General features: G+C 37.2%; 3 protein-coding genes across 4 annotated transcripts; all 3 read left to right on the plus strand.

The window, feature by feature from the left end:
• The first annotated feature begins 294 nt into the window (after positions 1 to 294).
• Positions 295 to 2,501, plus strand: mc1r (melanocortin 1 receptor). The gene has a single exon (XM_024294835.2). The coding sequence runs from the start codon at positions 819 to 821 to the stop codon at positions 1,788 to 1,790; it is 972 nt and encodes a 323-aa protein (XP_024150603.1). The 5' UTR covers positions 295 to 818; the 3' UTR covers positions 1,791 to 2,501.
• A 5,523-nt stretch (positions 2,502 to 8,024) lies between these two features.
• Positions 8,025 to 16,624, plus strand: def8 (differentially expressed in FDCP 8 homolog). 2 transcript variants are annotated; one of them, XM_024296162.2, is made up of 12 exons: positions 8,025 to 8,167; positions 8,866 to 9,031; positions 10,823 to 10,917; positions 11,000 to 11,149; positions 12,406 to 12,547; positions 13,268 to 13,432; positions 13,529 to 13,656; positions 14,220 to 14,333; positions 14,425 to 14,505; positions 15,011 to 15,151; positions 15,253 to 15,362; positions 15,563 to 16,624. In XM_024296162.2, exons 1-12 carry the CDS (start codon positions 8,153 to 8,155, stop codon positions 15,654 to 15,656), a joined length of 1,401 nt encoding a protein of 466 aa, XP_024151930.1. In that variant the 5' UTR covers positions 8,025 to 8,152; the 3' UTR covers positions 15,657 to 16,624. The 2 variants fall into 2 exon arrangements, with proteins under 2 accessions (XP_024151930.1, XP_024151931.1); XM_024296163.2 differs by having other exon boundaries at positions 8,030 to 8,167; positions 8,912 to 9,031.
• A 715-nt stretch (positions 16,625 to 17,339) lies between these two features.
• LOC112160337 (AFG3-like protein 2) lies at positions 17,340 to 25,194 on the plus strand. Its single transcript, XM_024294775.2, has 16 exons — positions 17,340 to 17,380; positions 18,048 to 18,138; positions 18,803 to 18,915; positions 20,006 to 20,066; positions 20,152 to 20,226; positions 20,304 to 20,428; positions 20,507 to 20,780; positions 20,895 to 21,032; positions 21,114 to 21,267; positions 21,347 to 21,454; positions 22,235 to 22,360; positions 22,573 to 22,683; positions 23,718 to 23,830; positions 23,934 to 24,134; positions 24,319 to 24,513; positions 24,596 to 25,194. Exons 3-16 carry the CDS (start codon positions 18,818 to 18,820, stop codon positions 24,686 to 24,688), a joined length of 1,872 nt encoding a protein of 623 aa, XP_024150543.1. The 5' UTR covers positions 17,340 to 17,380; positions 18,048 to 18,138; positions 18,803 to 18,817; the 3' UTR covers positions 24,689 to 25,194.
• Positions 25,195 to 25,411: the final 217 nt, after the last annotated feature.

Consider the following 25,411-nt stretch of genomic DNA (forward strand, 5'->3'; position numbering starts at 1 on the left):
AATAGAATAGAATAGAATAGAATAGAATAGAATAGAATAGAATAGAATAGAATAGAATAGAATAGAATAGATAAATCTTGACTTTTGTATTTATGAGGTTAAACTTATTTTAATCTAAAAAACATTTTTGGCCTGATCAGATCTGCAGTGCTGTGAATAGAATTCCTCCTTATCTAAGCGCGTCTTTATCTTTTGGAGAGCCTTTAATGACTTTATTTCCCAACCAAACAATCGAACTAGGTAGTGTGTTTGCAGTTTTCTGTTTGTTGACAGAATTGCTCAATAACTGCAGAGTGAAATCCATTTACCTGGTGAATGGGAGAAAGCAAAGCGTGTTATTGAACTCATGTTAGATCCCAAATGTGGACATCACCGTCCTCCTCTGAGGTCAGCTGACGTCAGCCCCAGAGGAGGGATGGACCGCAGTCCCTCAGCATCTGTGCTCAGATCCGAACATGTCAGTGAGTCTGTGTGGCTGCAGAGACAGCAACCCCTCCTCTCAGCCGCAGTGATCGAAGTGATGGGGGGTCCTTCTGTTCCCGCGCAGCTGCGCTGATGGAACCAGAGCGCGCAACCGGATCCATGGAGCGACTTTCCGGCGTTTCTTCCACCGACTGACTTCATGGATGAACCGAAGAGAATTTCTCCAGGCGGTCACACACTCTTTCTGGATCTTGGACGGTCTGTGCCTCTGAGGAGAAGCTGCTGCAGCTGATGCTGACTCATCCATGAACTTCTTTAAACTTTCTCAGCTTGAAAGCTCGCAGCTGCGGCTCCGGCGGTCACCCTAAACTTTTTTTGTACTGCCTTAAACGGAAATGGCCAACAGTTCTTTCCATTACCCCTCTATTCTCCACATGGAGTTTACTCCTGTTGTTGACATTGTGGAAGACAATGAGACAAACTCCACGACTGGGGAGCGCAACTTGTTGGGCTGCGTTCAGATCCGCATCCCGCAGGAGCTGTTCCTGGCTCTGGGACTCATCAGCCTGGTGGAGAACATCCTGGTGGTTCTGGCCATCATCCGGAACCGCAACCTGCACTCTCCCATGTACTACTTCATCTGCTGCCTCGCCGTATCTGACATGCTGGTGAGCGTCAGCAACGTGGTGGAAACCATCGTCATGCTTCTGACTGACCACGGCCTGCTGGACGTGCACCCCGGGATGCTGCGGCACCTGGACAACGTCATTGACGTGATGATCTGCAGCTCCGTGGTGTCGTCCCTGTCCTTCCTGTGCACCATCGCCGCGGATCGCTACATCACCATCTTTTACGCGCTGCGCTATCACAGCATCATGACCAGTCAGCGCGCCGTCGTCATCATCGTCCTGGTGTGGCTGGTCAGCATCATCTCCAGCATCCTCTTCATCGTGCACGACACCGACCACGCCGTCATCGTGTGCCTCATCACCTTCTTCTTCACCACTCTGGTGTTCAACGCCGTGCTCTACCTGCACATGTTCATCCTGGCGCACGTCCACTCCCGCCGCATCACGGCGTTCCACAAGAGCAGGCGCCCGTCCACGAGCATGAAGGGAGCGATCACGCTCACCATCCTGCTCGGGGTCTTCATAGTATGCTGGGGCCCTTTCTTCCTCCACCTCATCCTCACCCTGGCCTGCCCCACCAGCCCCTTCTGCAACTGTTTCTTCAGAAACTTTAACCTTTTCCTCATTCTGATCATCTGCAACTCGCTCATCGACCCGCTCATTTACGCGTACCGCAGCCGGGAGCTGCGGAAAACACTCCAGGAGATGCTCGTGTGTTCCTTCTGCTTCAGTGTGTGACAGAAGAACTTTTTGCGCATAGAAGTGCTGGAACTTTTACGCAAAGGCAGAAAAATACTATAACCTTTTGCGCAAAGAAAGAAAACATTTGGAACTTTTTGTACAAAGACAAAATTGTTGGAACTTTTTGCGCAAAGACAGGAACACATGTTGGAGTGTTTTACGCAACGAAAGAAACAAATATTAGAACTTTTTGCGTATAAACCGAAGCATGATTTGGTCACATCACTGCGCTCAAGCTTGATACAACAGTTTTTCCTCATAAGAACTCCAGAAATGAAACTCATAGCAGTTTCACTGTAATGTCTTAAGTTGTTTTTGTGTTAATTTTGCCCTCTATGCTGATTTTTTATATAAGACTCAAATAAGTTTCAGACCCGATGCTAATTTTAAGCATATATGATTAGTGCTTTCCAGCTCCGATTTCTTGAAAATGTTCATGTTTTCTGTAAAGAAAAAAAGTGGATTACCTGCGTTAACATTTAGAGCATGTCTTTAAAAAATAAGCAAAAAAGAAAGGTGCTCTGTCTGTTTATCTATTTAAGTTACTGCACTGACACATTTCAAAATGAGAAAACCGAAGATGTTTAAGGTCTGAATGAGAGATGGAACGAGATTTTGAAGAGCATGTTTTTGAAATTATATTTATTATTTAAAAAACTGTTAAAATGGTAAAAGAAGAATGTTAATAAAGAGTTAATTTTCTGTGTTTATAACTAGAATTCCTCTGCTGTAATTTGACACATTTGACCCACAAAATGTGCATTACTTATCTTCAAAGATAAAAAGTATTGCAAAAAAGGCAGATTGGATGTAGAGTTTTTCACTAAAAACAGAGATGGTTAAAGGAAAAAAAAGTGATCCCATGAATGTTCTGGCCTGGGGCACACTGCATGACATGTTTAAAAATGGAGGCATGTCAAAATTAACCTTTAAATGTTGAGAAACATGTTTTTCCCAAGTCAGTTCGATGAGTAAGCAGCAGTTTGGTGTGAGAACAAATGTAGTTGGATGCAGGTAAGTTCAGCCAAGTGGAATAGAAATAGGGGGTTTTACATTTCTAGTTTACAGGATGCATTTTGTATTTTTTTTCTTTACACAGTAGGTTTCTCCACTTTAATTCAAAGCAGTAAATGTGTGATAAAAAAACAAAACAAAAGAAGTGTAGATCTTTGTGAGGATGCTTGAATAGAAATGTTTCTGCAGAGAGAAAACTCCGACGAATGGAGACCCCTGAAGGTGATCCGAGAGAATAAAACCCAGTGATTATGATTCAGAGAAGATGCACACATGTAAGCACGGGTCAAATCCACGATTCAGCACCAGTGAAGGGCCGACAAATAATGTAACCATTTCAAGGAGGACGCATGACAAAGAAAAATCCTCCAAACGTTTGACTTTAACATGGCAGAAATAGAGTCCAGCGACCTCCTCCTCCATGGCATCGAGATGTTGTTGGAAATAGATGCTTTTCTCAAGATTGCTTTCAAGGTCAGGTTGTGTGTCAACGATAAGTCTGCCCAGAAAGGTGAAATACTATTGATTAATCTTCATAAATTGTTTTATAATGATTTAAAGCTTTAAAAAAAGAGATGGCTCTCTTTGTTATCTCAAATTTGTAAATATTGTAACTATGACATTTGCTGCTGAGTAGCTTTAAGAATCTGAACTTTGCGATAGCGTTACCTTAATATGTATTTTCTTTCTAACTATTTATTATTCTACTGCTTTCTTTTTGTTTTATTTCCAGCTGCAACCCCAATAGAAGCCTATTATTTACCTCTGATTGTAAAAATTCTTCAATAGTTTATTACGATCTAAAGATAAACTGCATGAACATATGAATATATATGGTTATTTATCTCTCTGGAGCTGGAAAGAGAATAAAATCATTTAGGTTATAGTCTAAATGTATATTTGGATTACTGGACTCTTGCTACAGTGTTCATTTGTGTCTTTTTTTTCACGTTATTCCAAAATAAAGAGGTCAGAACCCTTTTTCTTTGGTGAGGCCTATAGGGGATCGTTCATTTTCCTTTGGGAAAAACAGCAAAAATATATTTAGCAGGTGCATTTTTAAACCGGTTATCTGGTGGTGACACATATGTGGAAAATTCATCATCACATTCCTGCTGGGAAGACTAAACGGGTTGATTTCAACCATTTAAGTGCTTGTTTGATCTTATAGCCAACACTATTTATAAAGAACACATAAAAGAAATTACATTACAAACATATATTAAATTAAATTAAATTAAATTAAATTAAATTAAATTAAATTAAATTAAATTAAATTAAATTAAATTAAATTAAATTATTATTATTGTAAATTTTTAGAGAGACTCGAAGAAAATGGCTCTATGAACAATATTCTTTAAAAACACATTTTATCAAGACTTTTTTTACATTTGGGTTGTTAAATTCAGTTTGACGGCAATTGACTTGTTCTTAAAATGTTTTATGGAGTGAGTCAACTTAACATAGAGAAACTATTATAAGCCTTACACACTTTTTTTACATTCACATTGCTGATTTGTAGGAGCGTCTTTCTGTTTAGTATGATAATATCATTTAGATGTGTTCTTGAAGCATTTTCAAGCTTCTATTTATACGAATAATTCTTACAATTCTCCTGATGTGCCTGTAAGTTGTAAAAATTGTATTGTTTTCAATTATAGAGTGCAGGTGCTGTGTTAATATGAGGCCTCTTAAAGAAGCTTGTTATTGTGTACATAGAATTACAATGAAATGTGAAAGTTTGTAAATGATCCTTGCAGCTGTATATGTTATGAATGCACATTATACATTAATCAGTTGAAGACTGCTTTTTTTGATTTCAACTTTAATGTCTTTCGTTCTTTAATTCCCCCCGTCTTTCTTTTAAACACACACATTTACACACACAAAAACCATCAACTCGTGTCAGCTTTGCAATGTGTCAGCGTTGTAGGTCAATTATGCAATGTAAGACATTTGTGTGCTAGGCAACACTATTTGCAAGCGCCTGCATTGCTCATGACCTGAAACCCCTGCAGGAAAATCACGACGAAGCAGCGTAAATATCAATAAATAACTCTCCAATGTCATTTTTTTAAATAAAAAAGGCAAGCATAAGCTGCATTTATAGAAAGGGCAAGTATTTTTTAATTATAAAAGGCCAATTTGGACAACATTTCCGCACCAAAGACTTTGTTTATGTGCACTCTACAAAGATAAGATCATATAGCTTTCAAGGTCACAGAGTTCTTCTAGAACATCACAAGGTGGGACAGAACATTAATTCATGTCAGCTTGGAAAGGCACAAACAACAACACTGAGATTAGTTGAGCTGGTGTAAACTAGCATGTTTTTGGTCTAATTCCAACACATTTACAGTAGAAAATAAGTAAAGTAAATGCAAATTCAACAAAAATGCTAACGCCTGATGTTAAATCATGAACTGTTGGTGATGTCTTTACAAAGCCGCCTGTTAGTGGTAATAATTGACCACAAACAACTACACTAGATTTACTGAGTATTGGTAAACGCAGCATTTTTGCAGCACTTTATTTACACTGAAATAATTCTTAGGATTACACTGGTAGTGGTTAACACTCTTGCTTCTCAGCAAGGAGGTCCTGGTTCAAGTCCTGGCAGGGTGTCGGGAGTTTGCATGTTGTCCTCATGCATGTGTGGGTTTCCTCCAGGCACTCAGTCTTTCTCCCACAGTCCTAAAACAACTTCACCACATTCACTGGTTAACTGGAGAGTCTGAATTGTCCCTTTGGTGATTGTCCGTCCCTGTGTGGCCCTACAATTGACTGGAAAAATGTTCAGGTTGAGCACAACAGAAGCTGGGATAGGCTCCAGCATCTCTCTACCTCTGAAAGGGATTGATTGGGTTCAGAATATGGGTTGATGGATGTTAAAATCCCCACAAACAATATTATAGTCCTAGCAAGATAATAAGTTAACTGATTTTTTTGCAGTTGTTCTTTTAATATTTTAATTAGAGTATTTTCTCTTTTTTCCATCAGAAAATGGTGGCATTGGAAAACAACGTAACCTAAATACTTGTGAGAAGATAAAAATGCCAGGTAGGTGGGACTAACTGTTATTAAATTCAGATCTTTTAAGTTTTTTCCATTTGATCCATATCTTCTAGTCTTGTGCACCTTAAAAGTGCATGATTTCCTAACTGTATTAGGTAAATTTAAATAATTCTCAAAGGTGATTAGGTGAGTTCTCCTACGTTTTAGCACTAAGAAAACCACAAAAATAATATATATATTTTTATTTGTATTTGTCTTTATTAGAGAATTTTGAGAATTGATAAAAAAATTATTGAGAGTTTATTTGTGTAGACATGTGCTTAAGATTGTTTTCATCTGATTGATGATGGAAATACCACTCTACCAACCAAAAGATTTTGACATTTTTGAACAATTTTTGGTCCCAAACCTGCATATAACGGTTAAACTTTCTATCATGGTGTGTTTATCTTTTAGCTACAGTAAAAGTTTTTAAAATAAATTCATTATAGGTTGGCAAAAATATTTGATTAATTTATATGCCGGTGTTTGAAATCTTTTTAAATGAAACAAACTGTTTCCACTGGACTTTATTTGAACTGTCTGCACAGCAAGGTTCTGCTCCTATTCAAAGGCAATAGACCAGCATTAAGGATATCAGCATTTACAATTGATTAGATCATTTTAAACCATTTAACTTACTGTTTATATACATCTGGTGTGAGCAGAAACACTGAAAGATAGTTTCATAAAAATATGATTTTGAGTATTCCATTCAATTTGAAAGGTCAATACTGCAGAGTTTTTTCAATGGGTTATTAAGTTGCTCAGAAAATATTAATAATTGATTCTTTAACCTTTTTTTTTATCCCTTATTAATAGGTACTTGAGACAATGTTAAACTATTCTCGAGATCTGTGTTTTGTCCACTTTTTCTTTCATTTTATCATTTACTTTATTTTAATTTGTTTTAATCAACATGTTAATTTCTCAGTATTTTTAGTTTTACAGTAAAATGTGGTAATAACCTGAAAATCCTGAAGAAATGTAATCAGGTCTGAGCTGGTATCACCTCATTAAATAGTCAGGGAACATGATTTTACAGAACAACTTTCATTGCAGCCTTTTTATCTAGAAACAATGCAGATGTTATGCTGCAAATTTAATGATGTTATGTATAAAGCCAGTCCCATGCTTCTTTAAACAAAAGATCTCTTTATGAAAGAAAAAAATCATCTCTTTCAAAACATTTTTTTTTCTCTGCAGCACACCTAATTGTGTGTTGCACCTCCAACAGGCACCCGTCTCCTGCATACATATCTGTATCAGCCAACACTGTTATCTTTCCTTGGTTACAATTTATTTAAGGCTAATCAAGGATAATCAAGTTGTAATGATTGTGTTAAAAGAGTTGCATTTTCATGGGCTGTTACTCTGTTTTTACAGTGATCCATGTAATGCTTGAAACTCCAGTGTGATTCCCGCATGATCACACTTTAAAAAAACGCAACCTTTTTCTGTTATGTTTGTGTTGAAACTACATTTTCTCTGCAAAGCCACCACCTCTGAATGATGTCCAAGAACAACTTTCCTCTTGAAACACTTTCTGTTACTGATTAAGATCTGTCTGTTTACATCAGCTTATTTTAGGGTGAAAAGTGACCTTTCCATCTTTTTCTTGCTGACAGGACAGCTTTTAGGGAATGTCTTCAAGCTCCAAAATACAAAAGCAAATTTTTGCATACAAATGTTATTCTAAAAACCACATAATACACCTGGAGCAAAAACATATGCCAGTTAGTGTCCTCAACATTGTAAATAAGTACAAAATCAAGCAGTTTTTACTCCAACACTGACCAGATAAAATTGCGTATTTTTTTTTAAGTTATATGAAAAAGTTCTCTAATCAGCAGGGCAGACATGAACTATAGGTTATGACTCTTCTTTCAGAAAGCTCTTATTGTGATCTGTTTAAGGAAAAATCCCCCAAATGGCGGAAGTTCATTTTATTTTCAACATAAAACGTTGAAAAGGAACCAGAAGAACGCAAGAACATTATTATAATTTAGAATACCACAAGGAAACAGAAGCAATACATCAGGTGTTGATTTTAATAAACATTAGTTTTATTTTTTTTGTAGTTTAAACTTTCAAAATGTTACTATTGATTAATTATAATTAAAAGCTATTTTATTTTGAAACTACAAACAGGAAGTTAACTATTTCTATGGCGATTTGACGCTTTGTTATGATGATAGGGACTAAACAGTACAGGAGGAGTCACTATCCATGTCAAGTGTGTTAGTGGGCCATAAAATACATTTAACGGCTGCTAGTTCCTTTGTGAGTCAATGGTGAAAACCGGGGTAAGCTTCAAACAAGTCTGTCACTCGAATTAGCCATTATTACCATTTATAGCAAGCTAGCAAGCAAGCTAGCCTTCTAGCATTAGCTAGTTGTTGACATCGTTGTCAGAGATGGATGTGCCCTTTCATACTGCTGGCACTGAAAGCAAATGTTTGCTACGTTCTTCATGATCATTAACTTTTCGCCAAGTATCATTAGAGTTAATCGAAGAGTCAACAGCAGCGCTGTGCTCTTATTATTGACGAGAAGACGCTTCCTATATATAATATATTAGCAAATTAAATGGTTATTGTTAAATCTACTCCAGGACCCGTGTTATTTCTGTTTTAGGTGTTGGAATTGTGCATAGTATTCCAGTAGGCCTTGAGTTTGTTTTCCTGTTGCATTGACAAATCTTTCTGTTTAATAGTAAAGTATATAGGTCAGAGATAAGGCCTCATTACTGAAAGTTACATTAAAAAAAAGCACAGGGCTTACTTGCAAAAAATGCAATTTAAAGGTTTTGCTTACTGAACACCACTTTGATACTGAATAATATTTCATTCAGATCTAAGTTTATCTTCAAATTTTGTTTAGTTTTTTTCCAAAACATGTTTTTACATTAAATGACTAAATAGGAATTATTTTTATTGTAAAAATGAATTATCTTACCTGATTGAAAAAAAGCTCTTTTAATTCAGATGAATGTTTTACCCAGCATTTCCCAGCTCAGCACTGGAATCCTCCACCCATGTCTTTCTCAGATGTAGCCGATGAAATGGAGTACGATGAGAAACTTGCACTATTTCGCCAAGCTCGCCTCAATCCGTTTGATCGAGGAGAGGATGATCGTCCCCCAGAAGGCAAGACACCACTACAGCATGGTAAAATTCACCAAAAATATTTAAAACATTCATGAATTAAAGGATTTTCTTTGCGTTCTTGACCAATTTTTATTTTTTTACTTAAAAGCATTTTATATTTAAAAGTAATCAAACATCTGAAAATGTTGGCACACTTAAACAACGATATGTTGTTTTAATATTTTGATGCACACTGTGCTGGAAATGTTTCGGAAGTCATGGTCATTATTAGATATATTGCTTTCTCTCAATTACATGAATTATTTATGTTTTTGGCTGTAGCTTGTTTATGTTTATGCACAGTTGGAGTTTCTTCTTTTATTAAATGTCACTCTCAGTCATAAACCTGGAGAGGCATTTTTTCAGTAGATTGGTATTTGCTTTTCTCGTATACAACTGAAGTGATATAAATAAACATGAAATGGAAGAGAAACTGCAATGTGAAAAAAACTATCTCCGGGGGCTGGCGTGACCGTCCTGAGGTTTACTGAACAGGAAAGGAGAATCTCTGTGGATGAAACAAAAGTACACGAGCAGCAAAGCATAAGCAGCACTTCCTTTGTTTAGCAGTTTGAGGATCTCTTGGGCTTTAAATGAATTTCAACATTTTACAGCAGGACAAACACACTGTTAGCCGTGCTTATTCTAGTATCTGTGCGTCACTTTTATCTTCTCTGAAAGATTGTGTTATGTTTTCTTCAGAAGAGATCCCAGGTAAAACATGATCTATGTGTCATTTAACAGTTAAGTTAATATTTTTGTGTGTTTTTTGTAGATAAGTTTAAAGTATTTAAAAACTGTGATTTGACTGTCGGGTGATAATTGTATGTTGATATTTTAAATTTGTACTCATCTTCAATCTTTGTTGCTTTTTACTAGGTTTTGCCCTTTTTTTATTCACACAATCAAATTGTTGTTCTAGAGAATAAATACATTTTTAGAACTACAGAAAGAGTATTTTTATAGTGCACAAAAAGTAATGCATGAGTGTGTTTAGAAACACTTTTTATATTGTTTTTCATAAAATCAGAAATTTTCAAATGGAATTAAGAGTGACTTTTGCTGTTTAAAGAATTCTGCACATATATGTTTAAGGGTTATTTAAACCCTCCATAGACATTTATATGAAATTTAAAAAAGAGTTAGACAAGAGACCTGTGAACCTTTATAAACGTTATTCCTCTTGTGTTTACACTTGAAATGCTGGATAGAATCATAGATATGACACTTTATGAGTATTGTTGTTTCGAACAACTGATGTTGCTCTAAAAATGCTGACCTAAAGTGGTGAGACAGAATCATTATCCACTATAAAGGCACAACATGAGCTGCATTAGCTGAAAATGAAAATGGGAAAACTAGCAAATTCCTAAAACTGTGTAGCATGGGGGTGGCAGCATTATGTTATGGGGATACTGCCCCCCCGAATGAGATTTTATAAACATCTTACTCTAAAGACAATAATGCAGATTTGATCAAGTAAAATATAATTTGATATTTAAAACAGTTTTAACCATTAAATGTAAACCTGCAAACTTTGTACTTTCAGAGCTGAACTCAGTTCTTTAAACTGTAACCTAAGCATTTAAAAAAGTTACTGTCTTAAGTCATAGTCTTTACTATAAAACCTTTATTACCACTTCAAAGTTCAGTCAGCCAGCTGACTGACAGTCCTTAAGACTGTTTGCATTTTCAGTCTTAGTTCTGTACTCTTCTTAGGATCTTAGCTTTACTGTTTTCTGTTGTATTACATTTGTGTAAAGGGTTGTCACTTCATAGCTCATACTGTACCTTGTTATTTTCCTTTGATAGCAGCGAGGCCTGAGCTGTTTAATGTGACCAGGACTCCCAGCTCAGATCGGACGATGGATCTCGGTCTAGCTGAGGATCACTTCTCAAGGCCCGTAGTGAGTGAAGCATTTCGGCCTGTCTTTTGTTTTTGCCTGTTATTTATTTTTCAAACTGAATTTCTGTGTTTTTTTTCTTCAGGGTTCTTTTGTAGCATCAGACATCGAGCAGCTGAAAATGGCCATAGAGGAGTGTAAGAAGCTGATCCTGGAACTGCCAGAGCATTCAGAGAGACAGAAAGACACTGTGGTCAAACTGATTCACCTGCGGCTCAAACTGCAGGAGCTGAAGGTGGGACTGAGCATTTAATGATAAAAAGACATTGGGTTTATATGTGTGGCAGATTCACTTTCACTCAGTAAAACGTAGAGCTAGAAACTTTCTTTAATATGATATATGTGTGACATTTTCACTATATTGTCTCATATTTAATGAAATGTTTTTACTAACCCCTTGACACTTAAATTTATTTCCAGCTATGGTAAAATATCAGTTATGTTTTTGCTTTCCAGTAGACACTAAATTCAGGTAATTTTAGAGCCAAAGTGGTTTCATATATATATATACATCAGAAGGTAGAACGGTTGAAGAAAAGCTAGCATTTCAATGTAAAATGTACGCCGTAAAAGTTGTTCAACCCTCACTGCATTGCATATTGTTAGACTAGAATGCTTTTCACTTTTATATTTGCGAACATACGTATAAAGTAAATAAAACGTGCCGAGAAGATGGAAAGTGTCGACAGTAAAGCTACAAATAACCTTTAAAGATCCAATCTGTTTGTCTTTTGATTTATTTTTAAAGTGTTCCCAGTGGTCTTTTAATTATGATTATGCTGTTTTTAGCCAAAAAAACAAAAACAACCTGTGTCGTTTCTTAGAGTGGCAGGAAAATAGTTGGAACAAGGAGCTTGTTGCCTGCCCAGCATATTTTTAAAGTCACAATAAGCTCATTTTCAAACAGCATTTTTTAATCTGCTCCTGATTCACAACGATTTGAATAAAAAAATACTCAGACAGGCAGTTTTAAGCCTAATGTTTCTAATAAATATCCTCCGTCACCAACATTCTCCGTGTTAAAAAACACACAAAAACACAAATTATTTCGTAGTTGGTCTTTACTATTATTCTAAAGCTTTCAAGAGAGTTAGAAGTGTAAAATAAGGATTCATTTGCCAGAATCTTCTGTGATAAATTAAATTCACGGCAAGAGTGTGGATTAGTGATCACAATGGTTTGATCACAGACAATACAATAGGAAGGAACTACTTGTTCATTTGTTAAAAAAGTTAATATAAATTTTAAATAAAAACATTTCAAGAAATTACTCCTCTGATTTAGCCCATCAATTCTGAATGTTGATCTGCATCTTTTAGTTACTGCAAAGACTACTATTTATACTGAAAGCACAGAATACAAGCATGTTTGCTTTTTAAAAAACTACAAAAATTTTTTTTTCAAAATGCAGACTGCGTATTCTGACTGAGTTGGTTTTCTGTTACAGAACTTTTAAAAATACTGTTTTCCTTTGCTTCTTTGCCTTTCAAGGACCCTGAGGAAGATGAACCAAATCTGAGGATTCTGCTGGAGCACCGCTTCTCCAAAGAGAAGAGCAAAAGTGTGAAACAGACCTGTGACAAATGTAGCACCATCATCTGGGGACTGATCCAGACGTGGTATACCTGCACAGGTATGTCACACGCTCAAACATGAGGGCTCACAGTTTGACTCTTACGCTGTGGTTGGTCTCTGAGTGTTTTTGCTCCTGTATGAACACATATTCTGTGCACACACGGAAGCTGTTACTTTATTACTTAAAACCTCCTTGGATAGCGTGCTAACTTCATTAGCATTAGGACATCTTATTTAACACAGTTCACTCATTCGTCATTTGCACAAATTGAATTTTCTTCCACATTAAGAAAAGTTGGAATGCGCCCAAACTCAAACTCTTGTACTGCATTCAACCTTTTTAACATATTTGTGTTTGTTCAGCTGCAGCCAGGTGCAAAGGAAATGCAGCTGTTATCAGCTTAATGCTGAAAAAGGAGCTCATGCATGTATGTCAGGTTTCATTTGGGAACGTCTTACTGAAACAAAGGAGTAATGAATTACAAGACCATGTTGAGATGAAAAAGGGTTTCCACCTTTACAGAATACCGATGATCATGTTTAAAACAGACTTTGGTTAATGTGACTCCTAAAAATTTTCTTAAAAATCAAAAATAATTTATGTTTGAACATAACTTTGTTTGAAGGAACTGAGGGGTAACAGAATCAGCAGGAGGCGAGTAGTTAAGAGAAAGTTGTTACCATAGTAACGAAACGGCCAGTAAATGAATAGATCAGAGCTAAAGATCAAGTTAGTCAAAGTAAATGATATTTAATGCAATTGTCTTTCATATTTTAGGATGCTATTATCGTTGCCACAGCAAGTGTATGAACCTGATAACGAAACCCTGCGTCAGGTCAAAGGTCAGCCACCAGTCTGAATATGAACTCAGCATCTGCCCAGAAATAGGACTGGATCGACAGGACTACCGCTGTGCAGAATGCCGTGCGCCTGTTTCACTCAGTGAGTATATAAGGAATCTAATCGTTTTGGGAGAGGATTCTTCATTTTCAAAATGAGTGAGACTTTTTTTCTAATCATTTTTGATTTCCCCTTTAGGAGGTGTGCCAAGTGAAGCCAGACAATGTGACTACACAGGACAGTACTACTGCAGCACATGTCACTGGAACGACACCGCTGTCATCCCAGCTCGTGTCATCCACAACTGGGAGTTCGAACCACGCAAGGTAATTATTACAGTCACTGCTTGTTTTGACTTTTGATTAAGATCAGTGTACTTCTCCAGGGGTCTAACACTAACACATATACAGTAATTCCAAAAAAGACATCACATTTGATCGCTGTAATTCTAAGTTCTTGTTTTTCTAAACGTGTTTGATGTATTGTATTTAAGCGTGTTTGGGAAATGTCACGCCACACAGAAACTGACGTCAGCTTATTCAGTTCCACATATTCCAACCCTACGATTTATCTAGAAAGAAGGAACCAACAATGACACACTCTGAAACCTCAGATGAAATATGAGTGCAGAACAAGAACAGATCGACTGCCTGCTCGCCATCAGCTCAGAAAAGTTCAGGGTCTGCTTGTTTTGCATCACTCGGAGTGTTTCAATTTGGTTATTCAATGCATAAAACATTTGTAGGTACCCTGATCTTTTTGCGTTTAGTGTAATTTTTTAAATATATAATAAAAAAAGTATTGCTCAATCATACAGAAAGGTGTTTTAAAATTTTATCCTTTAATATTTTGGCCGTCCTGTTGTCCTGACAGCATGTCGTGTTTTCAGGTTTGCCGCTCCTCGATGCGATACCTGGCACTGATGATATCGCGGCCTGTGCTCAAGCTGAAGGAAATCAACCCGCTGCTATTCAACTTTGTGGAGGAACTGGTTGAGATTAGAGTAAGGAGCTGCCGTATTTTACAACTCTCCCAAAACCGTTATAACAAGTAAATAAGAAAACGATCCTGAGTTTCTGTGATGTTCTTTACAGAAACTTCGTCAAGACATTCTTTTGATGAAACCCTATTTTATTACTTGCAAAGAGGCGATGGAGGCTCGACTGCTGCTGCAGGTCAGTAAACAATGACACACACATGCTGTTACTGTTCACTGATGAAAGAACATGTTCTAAGTGCCAACAGCTCCACCTTGTGGTGACATTTGGTAGTGATGTTCTTCCTGATGCAGTAACCCAGCTTGTTGGGCCGAGTTCATCAAGGCCCCTCAGGGTTTTCCTACATCGTGTCAGTTTGCAGCTGATCCCTGACTGCCTCTCTCTTTTAGAAATGACATCTCACTGGGGTGTCTTTGATGCACTCTGGGGGTTTGGCTGCTTAGTGGTAAAATCTTTTTTCCAGTTAGTGGACAAGCCTTTCATTTTCCCCCCAAGTGATCAACAGTGCATTAGATATACAGAGCTCTTTGCTGGGAAGTTTCAGTTCAGTTTCTACTTAACTGAGAGCTTTTTACAATGACAGTTTTTCATCTATTCCCACTTCATCACGATTAAAAAAAAAAAGTTCATGTCTGTATGAGTGTTGACATGAAATGTCCTCCTTTGCATTTGTTCTTTCCAGCTTCAAGATCGTCAGCACTTTGTTGAGAACGATGACATGTACTCGCTGCAGGATCTAATCGACATCTCCACCGGGAGACTCAGCTGTTCGCTCACAGAGATCCACACCACATTCGCTAAACACATCAAACTGGATTGCGAGGTGAAAAACCTTTTGACTGTAAAGTTCTCAAAACAAAGAAATAATGATTTTGCCCTAAAACTTTTCCTTTGTTTCCTCGTTTAATTCAAACGTGTTTGCAGCGCTGTCAGGCCAAAGGATTTGTTTGTGAGCTCTGTAAGGAGGGAGACATCCTGTTCCCTTTTGACAGTCACACCTCAGTTTGTCACGACTGCTCTGCAGTCTTCCACAGGTTTGTTGACCACCTTCTTAATGGGAAAGTAATCTAGTTGTTCAGGCTTTTGCATGCCGCTGAATTAGTGTCTTTGTCTTAAACATATCTAGTTTAATCAATTACTATTTAATTTTTACTCTGGTAATACATTGTTTTCCTTTGGAAGATGCTGCTAAAAGAAAACTAATGAAATTGCCTAAACTTTGTTTTTTTTTTAGAGACTGCTACTATGACAATTCCACTACTTGTCCAAGATGCGCCCGAATGACTGAACGCAAACAGGACGACATCCCAGATGAGAAAGAAGCATAGTGTTGTGTTGTGCTTCACCTCATGAATTACCAAGTGCAATCAGATTATTCAAACCAGCTTCTCATGTTCATTTTTACGTTGTCTTTTCTGTGCACTGCATTTAGTATGACGGTACATGTGGATGTTTGTACTTTAATATTGATTTGATAAAAAACTGAATGTGTCTGCACTTTGTGTGTGGGGGTGTGTGTGTGTGTGTGTGTGCGCGTCCACTTGCTGAGGAGGACAAACTCAAGAGAAATTCAACGCCATCAGTTTTGATCTTGCATGTTAACTCTTATGAGCTGATGTATTAATCCAAACAGCCAACTCTACAGAGTGTTAAACTGTAATAAGGTGGCAGTTTTTCCATATCTGTTTACAAATTTGTTATGCTTAATATATGTTGCTTTTTTCTGTTATCAGTGTAGTTGCTGCCTGTTACCCAGTAGGTGCTGGGATTAACTCCCCTCTGACCTTAATTTAAAAATGTGACAACATTTAGTTCTAATTATAATGATAATATGTCACAAGCACTTCAGCATTCCTTCACCGTTTGCCTCTTTAATGCCAACAGACAGTAAAATTGGGTGATTTGTTTAAGGTAAAGCTGATAAAGGATTTATTTCTTTTTAAAATGTTATTGTTTTCAAAACTGTGAATTTATATTTTGCCTGGTTGTTGGACCTTTTTGTTCAGTTTTGCTAAATGCAGTGCTGCAATTGCTGTTGGTCGTGCATGATGCAGGGTGTTGTATTTAGAGCTGCCATCCAAACGTCTTAAAAGGTTGTATATGCTTCAAAAAGTAGTTACAACACGTTTTGTATGCTATGTCTTATAATCTCTATAAATGTATATGTCGGAAGAAAGTTATCTAACGTGTAAAATGTGGCCCGTAACATTTTTTTAAGAAAAAACATTATGGCTTTATTGTTATATTTACTAATCAATGTGCATATTGTATTGCATGAATAAAGCAGATGAATCAATGGAGTGTCTGGATATTGAAAATTTAACCACCTTTTAAAGCTTTTATTTTGATTTTTTTTTCAAATGGAATACACTGAATTGGAATACACTAAAATGTTGCGAAACGGACCATTTACATTTGTGAATGTGAAATTTCCCCAAAATAATGAACACTTGAATGTCTATAATGCTTTTTTGGAGAAACATTTAGTTCAAAGTACAACATGACATCAAAATATTAAGTCAAACGTTTATATTTAATTTTGTGATGATAGATTCTTTCAAATTAGACCAAGTATATATATATAAAGTGGTAAAAATAGAAAACGATCCAAGAATTTTCTGTTAATTTAAATCTTAGTGTGTCTTTAACTGAAAAAAAATATGTAGATGAAACATCTTTTATTTTATTGTCACCACATTATTTATCAGCGGCAGGATTAACATTTTCCTGAGCTTTTATTTTGATATTCACCATACTTCTAGCCAGTGTGACGTCACTTTTTAGTTGCCTTCAGGTCTCTCCGTTTAGCCAATCAGTGCGCGCTTCAGCTCGTCCAATCAGAGACGGCTGTGAACTTGATTATAGATAAACTGGTCCCAAGTCAGAATCCATAAGCACCGGCACAGAAGTCCTCGCACAAGTACCAGAGATGGTTCTGTTCTTGTGACCCACTATGTGGCTTCTTCGGAACCGACAGCTAACCGGCCGGACTTTAACGCAAGACTTTTCTTCTATTTCGTTCATGTTTCGCCGCTGCAGCGCGCTACCCCCGGTAAAATAGTTTTTTTTTTTTTTATATAAATTATGTGAACTTTATGTAATTAAAAGCATGCATATCATTCAGATATTTCACTTCATTTCTGTTGGTCACAAGTGTTGGACCGTTCTGTAAATATAATACATCAAAGGTCAGGGTTGATGCGGACGTGTCGTGGGAAGAGTGCGGCTCTGTGCAGAGAGCATCCCCGCAGAACATCACGCAAACAAACTGCCGCTCTGTTTGTGTTTCATTCCTCAGTTGTTTGTTGTCTCCTGGGACGCAAAGATGATAAAGTCGTTTATGAGTGAATTTCCTGAGTTGCAAAATGCTGGTTTTGACTGAGTTATGTCTCATTTAAATCTATAGCTTAAAAAAAACTTATAAAAAAATATTTTATTTTATTTAAGCAAAACAAATTAAACAAAATAAACATTTATGCTTTACTGATAACAATGCATTTTTATCTTTTTTTATTTTTATTTTTTTTTTCAAAGTGGGTCATCATAGTGACTTTTTGAACAGGTAATCATGAGGTCCCAGTAATGCTTACATTTCTGCCATAGACTGTATATAAATTTTTATTTTTACAGTCTATGATTTCTGCTTGGTTGTTGCAAGTCTTTTAGGTGTCTCTATACATGCCTGCTGACGTATTCATCCTCTTCTTCATCTGTTTCAGAGGATATCTCTTATCCAAAAGGGAAGTGGACGATTACACCCACAGTATCTTCTATTTATACGAGGGTATAGCTCAAATAAACCACCTAAAGGTACATTGACATGTCATCTCTGTATGTTTTTGTATAGTTTTAAACATTAATTTCCAAATAGTAAGATAATAGGGGTGTAATGATTCATTTTAACAGCAATTCGATATTTTTGGCTAAAACTTCCACCAGTGTCACTCAGAGATAATGCTATTGAACAGTGTAGGTGAAGTTTTCCACATTCTTTTGTATTTTTGCAAGATAATCAAGTGTAAATTAAATATATGAACTTACAGTTTAGCTCAATGTTGTTTTTCCAAAATAATACAAACAGAACAACAATAGAACATTCTACCACACTGTATGGTCACACGTCTTTGCAAAATTCAGACTGTAATGATGTCTGGATCACTGTTTTCTGCCATCACGTGTGTTGTTCTCTGTGCTGGTACTTTGTTGTTTTGGTCAAAAAATAAACCATGTCTCGATCCAAATTATATTTTCCAAGATTGTTTATCAATTCTTCTTATTTTAGGAAGATTTAAGGAAATGAGTCGATTACATTTGATTCTGACAGATTGATCTGGTTGGATCGTAGGAATAGAAATCGATTCGTAACACCCTTACATTCTTTGAAGACAAAAGTCTTAAGCTTCAGTGTTGTTGCAACTATTTTTTAACTTCCTGACTGTCTTTCTCTGCTGTTTGATTTCTTGTTACAATTCAGATCAGAGCAACAAAGATGATCCGCTACAGAGAGACAAGCATGACAAAAACAACGAGGACAAAAGGAGAAGAGGAAGAAGAAAGGAAGGATCAAGGTGGTGGACACAATTTCAGGTGTGAAAGATTTTTGCGTTATTATCTCAAAAACTAATCTTTTATTTTCATGATATATCAGGAGGATATAAATGATTTGTTTTCCTAAATACACCAGTATTTATTTATTGGTGGTTTTAACCCTGAATCTTTATCTGCCTTCTTAAAACAAAGTCAGGATTTAAAAGAGGACCAAAAAGATCTTAAAACATTAAGAGCATTTTGCTAATTGGCTTTACATTTTAAATAGGTTCACTGTGTTTACTGAAAAAAAAATACCTTGAAGAGCTGATGTCTTTAAGGTCTGAAATTAGATTTAAATTTGTTCGTTTTGTTTATTAGAATAACCCTACTTTTTGCAGTGACACACTCCAATGAAAACGGTGTTTGACTGGTTCTTGTAAGAATTTTCTTGTGATGGAGGGCATATTAAAAGGACATTAATGTTAAAACTGCATTTATAAGTATTTCTGTTTTCAAATCATTGTAAATTATGAGGATGTGCTGTTAGAATCTACACCAGCAAACAACAACATTGCAGTGGTAGAGTTAGATTGAGGTTGTAAGGGTCTGTAAGCTAGTGGAAGAGGGCTTGAACAGATGGATGATGGGAAGTGGGGATGGGCTTACGCCGACTGTCCCGCCCACAACTTATAACAAAATTCTGCCACTGCAGGGCTATTTCCTATATGGTACGGCATTTTTGATTAGGCTTAAAAGGGAATAATCATAATTAAAAGACCACTGGGAATGCTTTAAAATAAGATCAAAAGATTATATGATCCTAGATTTCTCTTTGTTGTTTAAAATATGCATATTTCCTTGGCAGTAAAGTTCAATAATTACTAGTTAGTAAGACAGTTGTGTAGAAGCTCCTGTCATGTTTAAAAAATCTTCATTTGCTGACATCTGTTGTAACTGAGAGTAAATGTTTTTTTATTAGCCGTTTTCTCTTGCATTGATAATTACTCCTGTAACCACTTTCATGACTTTCTTCCACTGTGATGGGTCTGACCCTCCAGGAAGTGTTTCCATTGAACAGAAGAACCTTTCAGAACCTTGCATTCGGTGCAGCAGGCATGGCCACAGCTTTTGTCTACTTTCACTTCAGAGAAACTGGAGTCCATGTCTCCTGGAAGGATTTTGTGAACCGATACCTGAGCAGGGGCCTGGTAAGAGATGTGGAGCGTCAGAACATTTTATGTTCCTATTTCTCAGTGTCTCCCCACAATTTTGTTCTGGTATTCTGTTCTTCAGGTGGGACGCATGGAAGTTGTCAATAAAGAGTATGTCAAAGCGTTTCCAGCTGACGGAGTGAACTCATCAGAGGTGGTAAGTACTGTAAGGATGTTTTGTTGTCTAAAATGTTATATGAATTATGCTGTATGGTAACATTTCACATGTTCCAGAACTACTTGTGGTTCAACATAGGCAGTGTGAAGTCGTTTGAGCATAACCTGGCGGTAGCTCAGCAGGAAATGGGTCTGAGCTCCATAGACAAAATTCCTGTCGTCTACACCAATGAAAGTGATGGGTAGGGGTTAGAACAGTCATACTGGACTGTTACACACATTACATTTGCTCTAATCAACACCTTCTTTGCTTCTTCCAGGACAATCTTTTTAAGCATTCTCCCTGTCTTACTGCTGGTTGGCTTCTTCCTTGTTGCCACGCGGCAGGGGTCTGTGGTTGGAGCGTGTAGCAGCAGACTGAAAGGAAACCCTCTCACTGTCAGTCAATCCAAAGCCAGAACAGTCAAAGACAACATCAGTGTCCGCTTTGAGGATGTTGCAGGCTGTGATGAGGCCAAGCTAGAGATCATGGAGTTGGTCAACTTCCTACAGCATCCACATCAGTACCGAGACCTCGGAGCCAAGACCCCTAAGGCACAACACCATATATTTTTGCCAAAGTCCATGATTGCTGATGTCTGCACAATAGCCCTGTCAGTGCGTCAAACACTCTTTTCACAGTTTGCGATTGGGATCTTGTGATTTCAGGGCGCGTTGTTATCAGGTCCACCTGGAACTGGAAAGACGCTGCTCGCAAAGGCCACTGCTGGAGAGGTTGACGTTCCCTTCATCTCGGTCAACGGCTCGGAGTTCCTGGAAGTGTTTGTGGGCGTGGGCCCGGCAAGGGTTGGTACTGAAGCGAACGATCCTGAATCTGACGTGATGATAGCGTGAGGTGTTGATGACACATGCATTTCGTTGTATCAGATAAGGGATTTGTTTATCAAAGCGCGCAGCGTTGCCCCCTGTATCCTTTTCATTGATGAGATTGATGCAGTCGGCAGAAGGAGAGGCTCTGGGAGCTGCATGAACCAGAGTGAACAGGAAAACACTCTGAATCAGCTGCTTGTAGAAATGGATGGTGGGTAAAACTTTATTATTTCTTTCAGGCTGTTTCTGTTTTCCTGATACAAAAAGTCTGTGATGTTTCTGTCTTAAAGGGTTTAATAGTAGCACTAATATCGTGGTGTTAGCTGGCACAAATCGAGCAGACATTCTGGATCCAGCTTTGATGAGGCCGGGACGCTTTGACCGGCACATATATCTGGGTAAAGCCGATGTTTTGTTTTTTAAATCTTGTTTTAATCATTTGAAATGACAAGGTTTCCCTTTTAAATTATGCTTTCTTTATTCCTTAAACTTTTGTAATTTATATTTAGTTTTTTTTTTTATTAAAAGTGCTACTGCAGTACATACAAGTGGCCTAGTATTTTTAATATTTTTCCCAATTTTCCTCCAAATCCAAAAATTAGGCTTAGTTCTAAAAGCTGTTGCCTTCAGTTTGCTTTTATATATTCTCCTGCCTGCACTGCTCACCTTTCATCTCATTAGGCACATGCATTGTCTTCTGTGTTCTCTGATCTTTGCCTAAAACGATTGATCTTTTTTCTGTCATTTGCTACAGCCTAATTTGCTTGATGGCAGCAGTACAGGCTTGGCCGGGCTAACACTCTAGCTCTGACAAAGAAAACAGAATCATAATGAGCCAACAGTTTTTTTTTTTTAAATAAAAACTAGGTTGGATAACTGGAGGCCAGCATCGGGATGAGAGACATCTATTTTCTGCGCTCCTTTTCATTTACACGTTCTGATTTCTGTTGTAAACATTTGATGATATTTCTTTAACCCGTTTCATTGCTAATATTAGAAATTATTATCAACTCCTCTTGCTGAAAATATCCCCTCTTTATTTTGTACGTTATTAAATGAACATTAAACGTCTGTAGTAAATCATTAAAGCTCGTGCGTGCAAGTCTTTTTGAAGTTACATGCCAGTTGGAGTGCATGTTTGCTAAAACCAAAATGTGTTTGTTTTTGTTTCTCTGCAGGCCCACCGGATCTGAAAGGCAGAGCCTCCATCTTTAAAGTGCACTTAAGACCTTTGAAATTATATCCAAGTGTAGATGTAGAGGCTTTATGTAGACATTTAGCTGCTCTTACTCCAGGTTTTACTGGTAAGAATGCATTCATTTGAACCATTTACTCTCTAAATCTAACAGGAAACAGATTTGATTTTAATTTTGCATCTTTTCTTGATGCATCTCACGTTTCTCTGCTACCAAAAGAGTTTTGTACTTTTATATTCACATGCATCATCCTACTTTTTCTTCTTAAATGTATTTTAACAGATGAAGTCTGATCTGATGAGTCTGGTTGTTTGTCTCAGGAGCTGAGATTGCTGGTGTGAGTAATGAAGCAGCTCTTATTGCGGCGCGTCATCTCCACCAGTGCATCAACACGGAGCACTTTGAGCTGGCAGTTGAGAGGATCATTGGAGGTGAGCCAGTCCACTTACTCATTTACTTTGCAGTTTTGTGACCCCCACTTTCTAGCCTCAGAGGGGTTGTAGACACCATGCACGTTCGCTGTTTCAAAGTTTCAGAGATAGTTGCGATTTTATTTTGAATATTCCCATTCTTTGGGTGAGGGGTTTCGGTTGTATTGTGGTTAATAGCACTCTTGATTCACAGCGAGAAGACCCTGGTTCCAATCCCAGCTGACTCCTTTCTCTGTAGAGTTTGCATGTTCTCCTCGTGTATGCTTGGGTTTTCTCTGGGCACTCTGGCTTTCTTCCACAGTTCAAAAACATTCATCCTAGGTTAATCGAGGATTCTAAATTGTCGCTTAAAATCTATTTATTTGTATACATTGTCTGTCCACTTTTTAAAGAACTGCTATGAATTTTAGAATACAATGTATAATGACAATAAATACTTTATGTTCCATTCTACTCTATTTGATGGATGGATGGATTAGAAGAGGCTTTAGTTAAAGAAGCGATGCTCTATTTCGCTCCTTTCTTTCCTCAACCTGAGTGTCAAGGTTTGATTAAATTAAAAGTAAACTATTTGTGTGTGTGAACTTCAAAAGAAGCAATATTGAACAGTTGTATTAAAGATTTATTATACTCATCACGTTACTATAGTTGAGTTCTTTTTTTATTCTGCTCATAAAAATGTAACCCTAAAGGTTGGCTGTGAAGGTTTTTATTGACTTTTCATTGACTTGAAGTTGAGTCAGTTGCTATAACTCAACCTCAATACATAAAATGTTGCTTTTTTGGGTTGTTGGGTGTGGACAAACAAAAATGACCCTAGATAGTTCTTATCTATGAAGTGGAGTCCTTTCAAATCTAATATGTTACCAATGACATCTGCCTGGATTCCATCAGATTGAGATTTGAAGAGATTAGAGACTAGTTCACATGTTTAGATGAGCTTGAGTCAAAGTATCACATATGTTGCTATTTTTGAGAACACAGAGTAAACTCAGTCTTTAACACATGATATAAGGAGGATTTACTTTTTTTAGGTGTGGAGAAAAAGCAGAAACTTCATCTTGAAGAAAAGACCACCGTTGCATATCATCAAGCCGGCCATGCTGTTACAGGCTGGTTCCTCAAACACGCCGACCCAATTTTTAAGGTTTCACTCCAGCCTTTAAATGTAATCTGTTTTATTTCAGGTGTTACCTTAGTGATTTTTTACTAACACGGTTCATTTTGATGATGTCGATTGACCCCATCAGTTGTCCATTGTTCCTCGAGGGAGAAGCTTGAGCTCCTCACAGTATCTTTATAAAGAGCAGCACCTGTTCAGCCAGGACCAGCTGTTTGACAGGATGTGCACGATGCTGGGCGGTCGAGTTTCTGAGCAAGTTTTCTTTCATCGAATCACAACCGGAGCCCAGGATGACCTCAGGAAGGCCACGGAGTTGGCCTACGCTCAGGTTAACATCACTTTTTAGAACAAAATTATTTCAAGTTTGTTTAATGTTTTGTCGGAATAGAGATGAATCTGTTCAATCATTTAAGTTACAACTGAAGTTTAACAAAATACTTAAAGGAAATTCGTTTTTTCTATTTAAGCGTTGATGAAAACATTTTTTAGGTAATCATTGCTGTTTCTTTCAGATTGTGCAGTTTGGAATGAACCAAGCAGTGGGTCCCGTTTCGTTTGACCTCCCTCAGCAGGGGAACGCATTATGTGAGCGACCCTTCGGTGAATCTGCAGCCCAGCTCATAGATCTGGAGGTCCGCTCCCTCATAGACGCTGCCTTCCACCGAACATATCAGCTTCTAGTTGACAAGAGAGAAATGGTGGAAAAGGTGTGAGCTGTTCTCACTTGGGGAATAATTCATCTCTCTTACTGTATATTTGTAATTAACTGAAATTCATTTTGTATCTCAGGTGGCCAAAAGCCTTCTAGAAAAAGAGATTCTGGACAGGGCTGACCTGGTGAAGCTTCTCGGACCGCGTCCCTTTAAAGAAGCCCCCATATGAGGAGTTCTTTAAAAACTTGTGGAGAATGACTCATCACTTGAAAAATATTTTTAAAGGACAATTAATGACATTATCCAGAATTAAGGAGCTGGATTGAGGGGGTTAAACTAGCAAATGGTTTTTGACTGCGGCTGTGGCTGTGGCTCACCCCTCCCTCACTTGATGGGTCAAATACAAAGAACAAAATTTCCACTCAAAACTTATTTAAATATTTTAAAACTATAAAACTGAATCTATATTTATTTATCTATACAAACTTGAAATGGCATAATGACTTCACAGAAAATGTTACTGTTTATTTAAAAAAATCCATGTAATTGAGAAACTGCCAATAAATAGTGGTATATATCAACAAAAATATTATTTTTTATTTGGCACATTCATGAATTATTTACTACTTATTATAAAAATGTATATTTATGAGTTTGAGAGATGATGATTTCACTTGCAGCTTGGGTCAGTGTTCAATTGGAATAAAATACTTATTTCATGACACCTTTTCTGCAAATACTGTAAAAAAAAAAAAAAAATCACGATTAATGATGATTCTTTTTTTTCTAGGTTTGCGATTTATTACCGTATTTTCCGGACTATAAGTCGCGGTTTTTTTCATAGATTGAATGTCCCTGCGACTTATACTCCAGTGCGACTTATATACGAATTTTTAATGAGATGAGATATGGACCGTAAGTCTAGAGTGCCCTCTTATGGTGATCTATGCAA

The sequence above is a fragment of the Oryzias melastigma genome, linkage group LG3, assembly GCF_002922805.2.
Source record: "Oryzias melastigma strain HK-1 linkage group LG3, ASM292280v2, whole genome shotgun sequence".
In the NCBI taxonomy this organism is placed as follows: domain Eukaryota; kingdom Metazoa; phylum Chordata; class Actinopteri; order Beloniformes; family Adrianichthyidae; genus Oryzias; species Oryzias melastigma.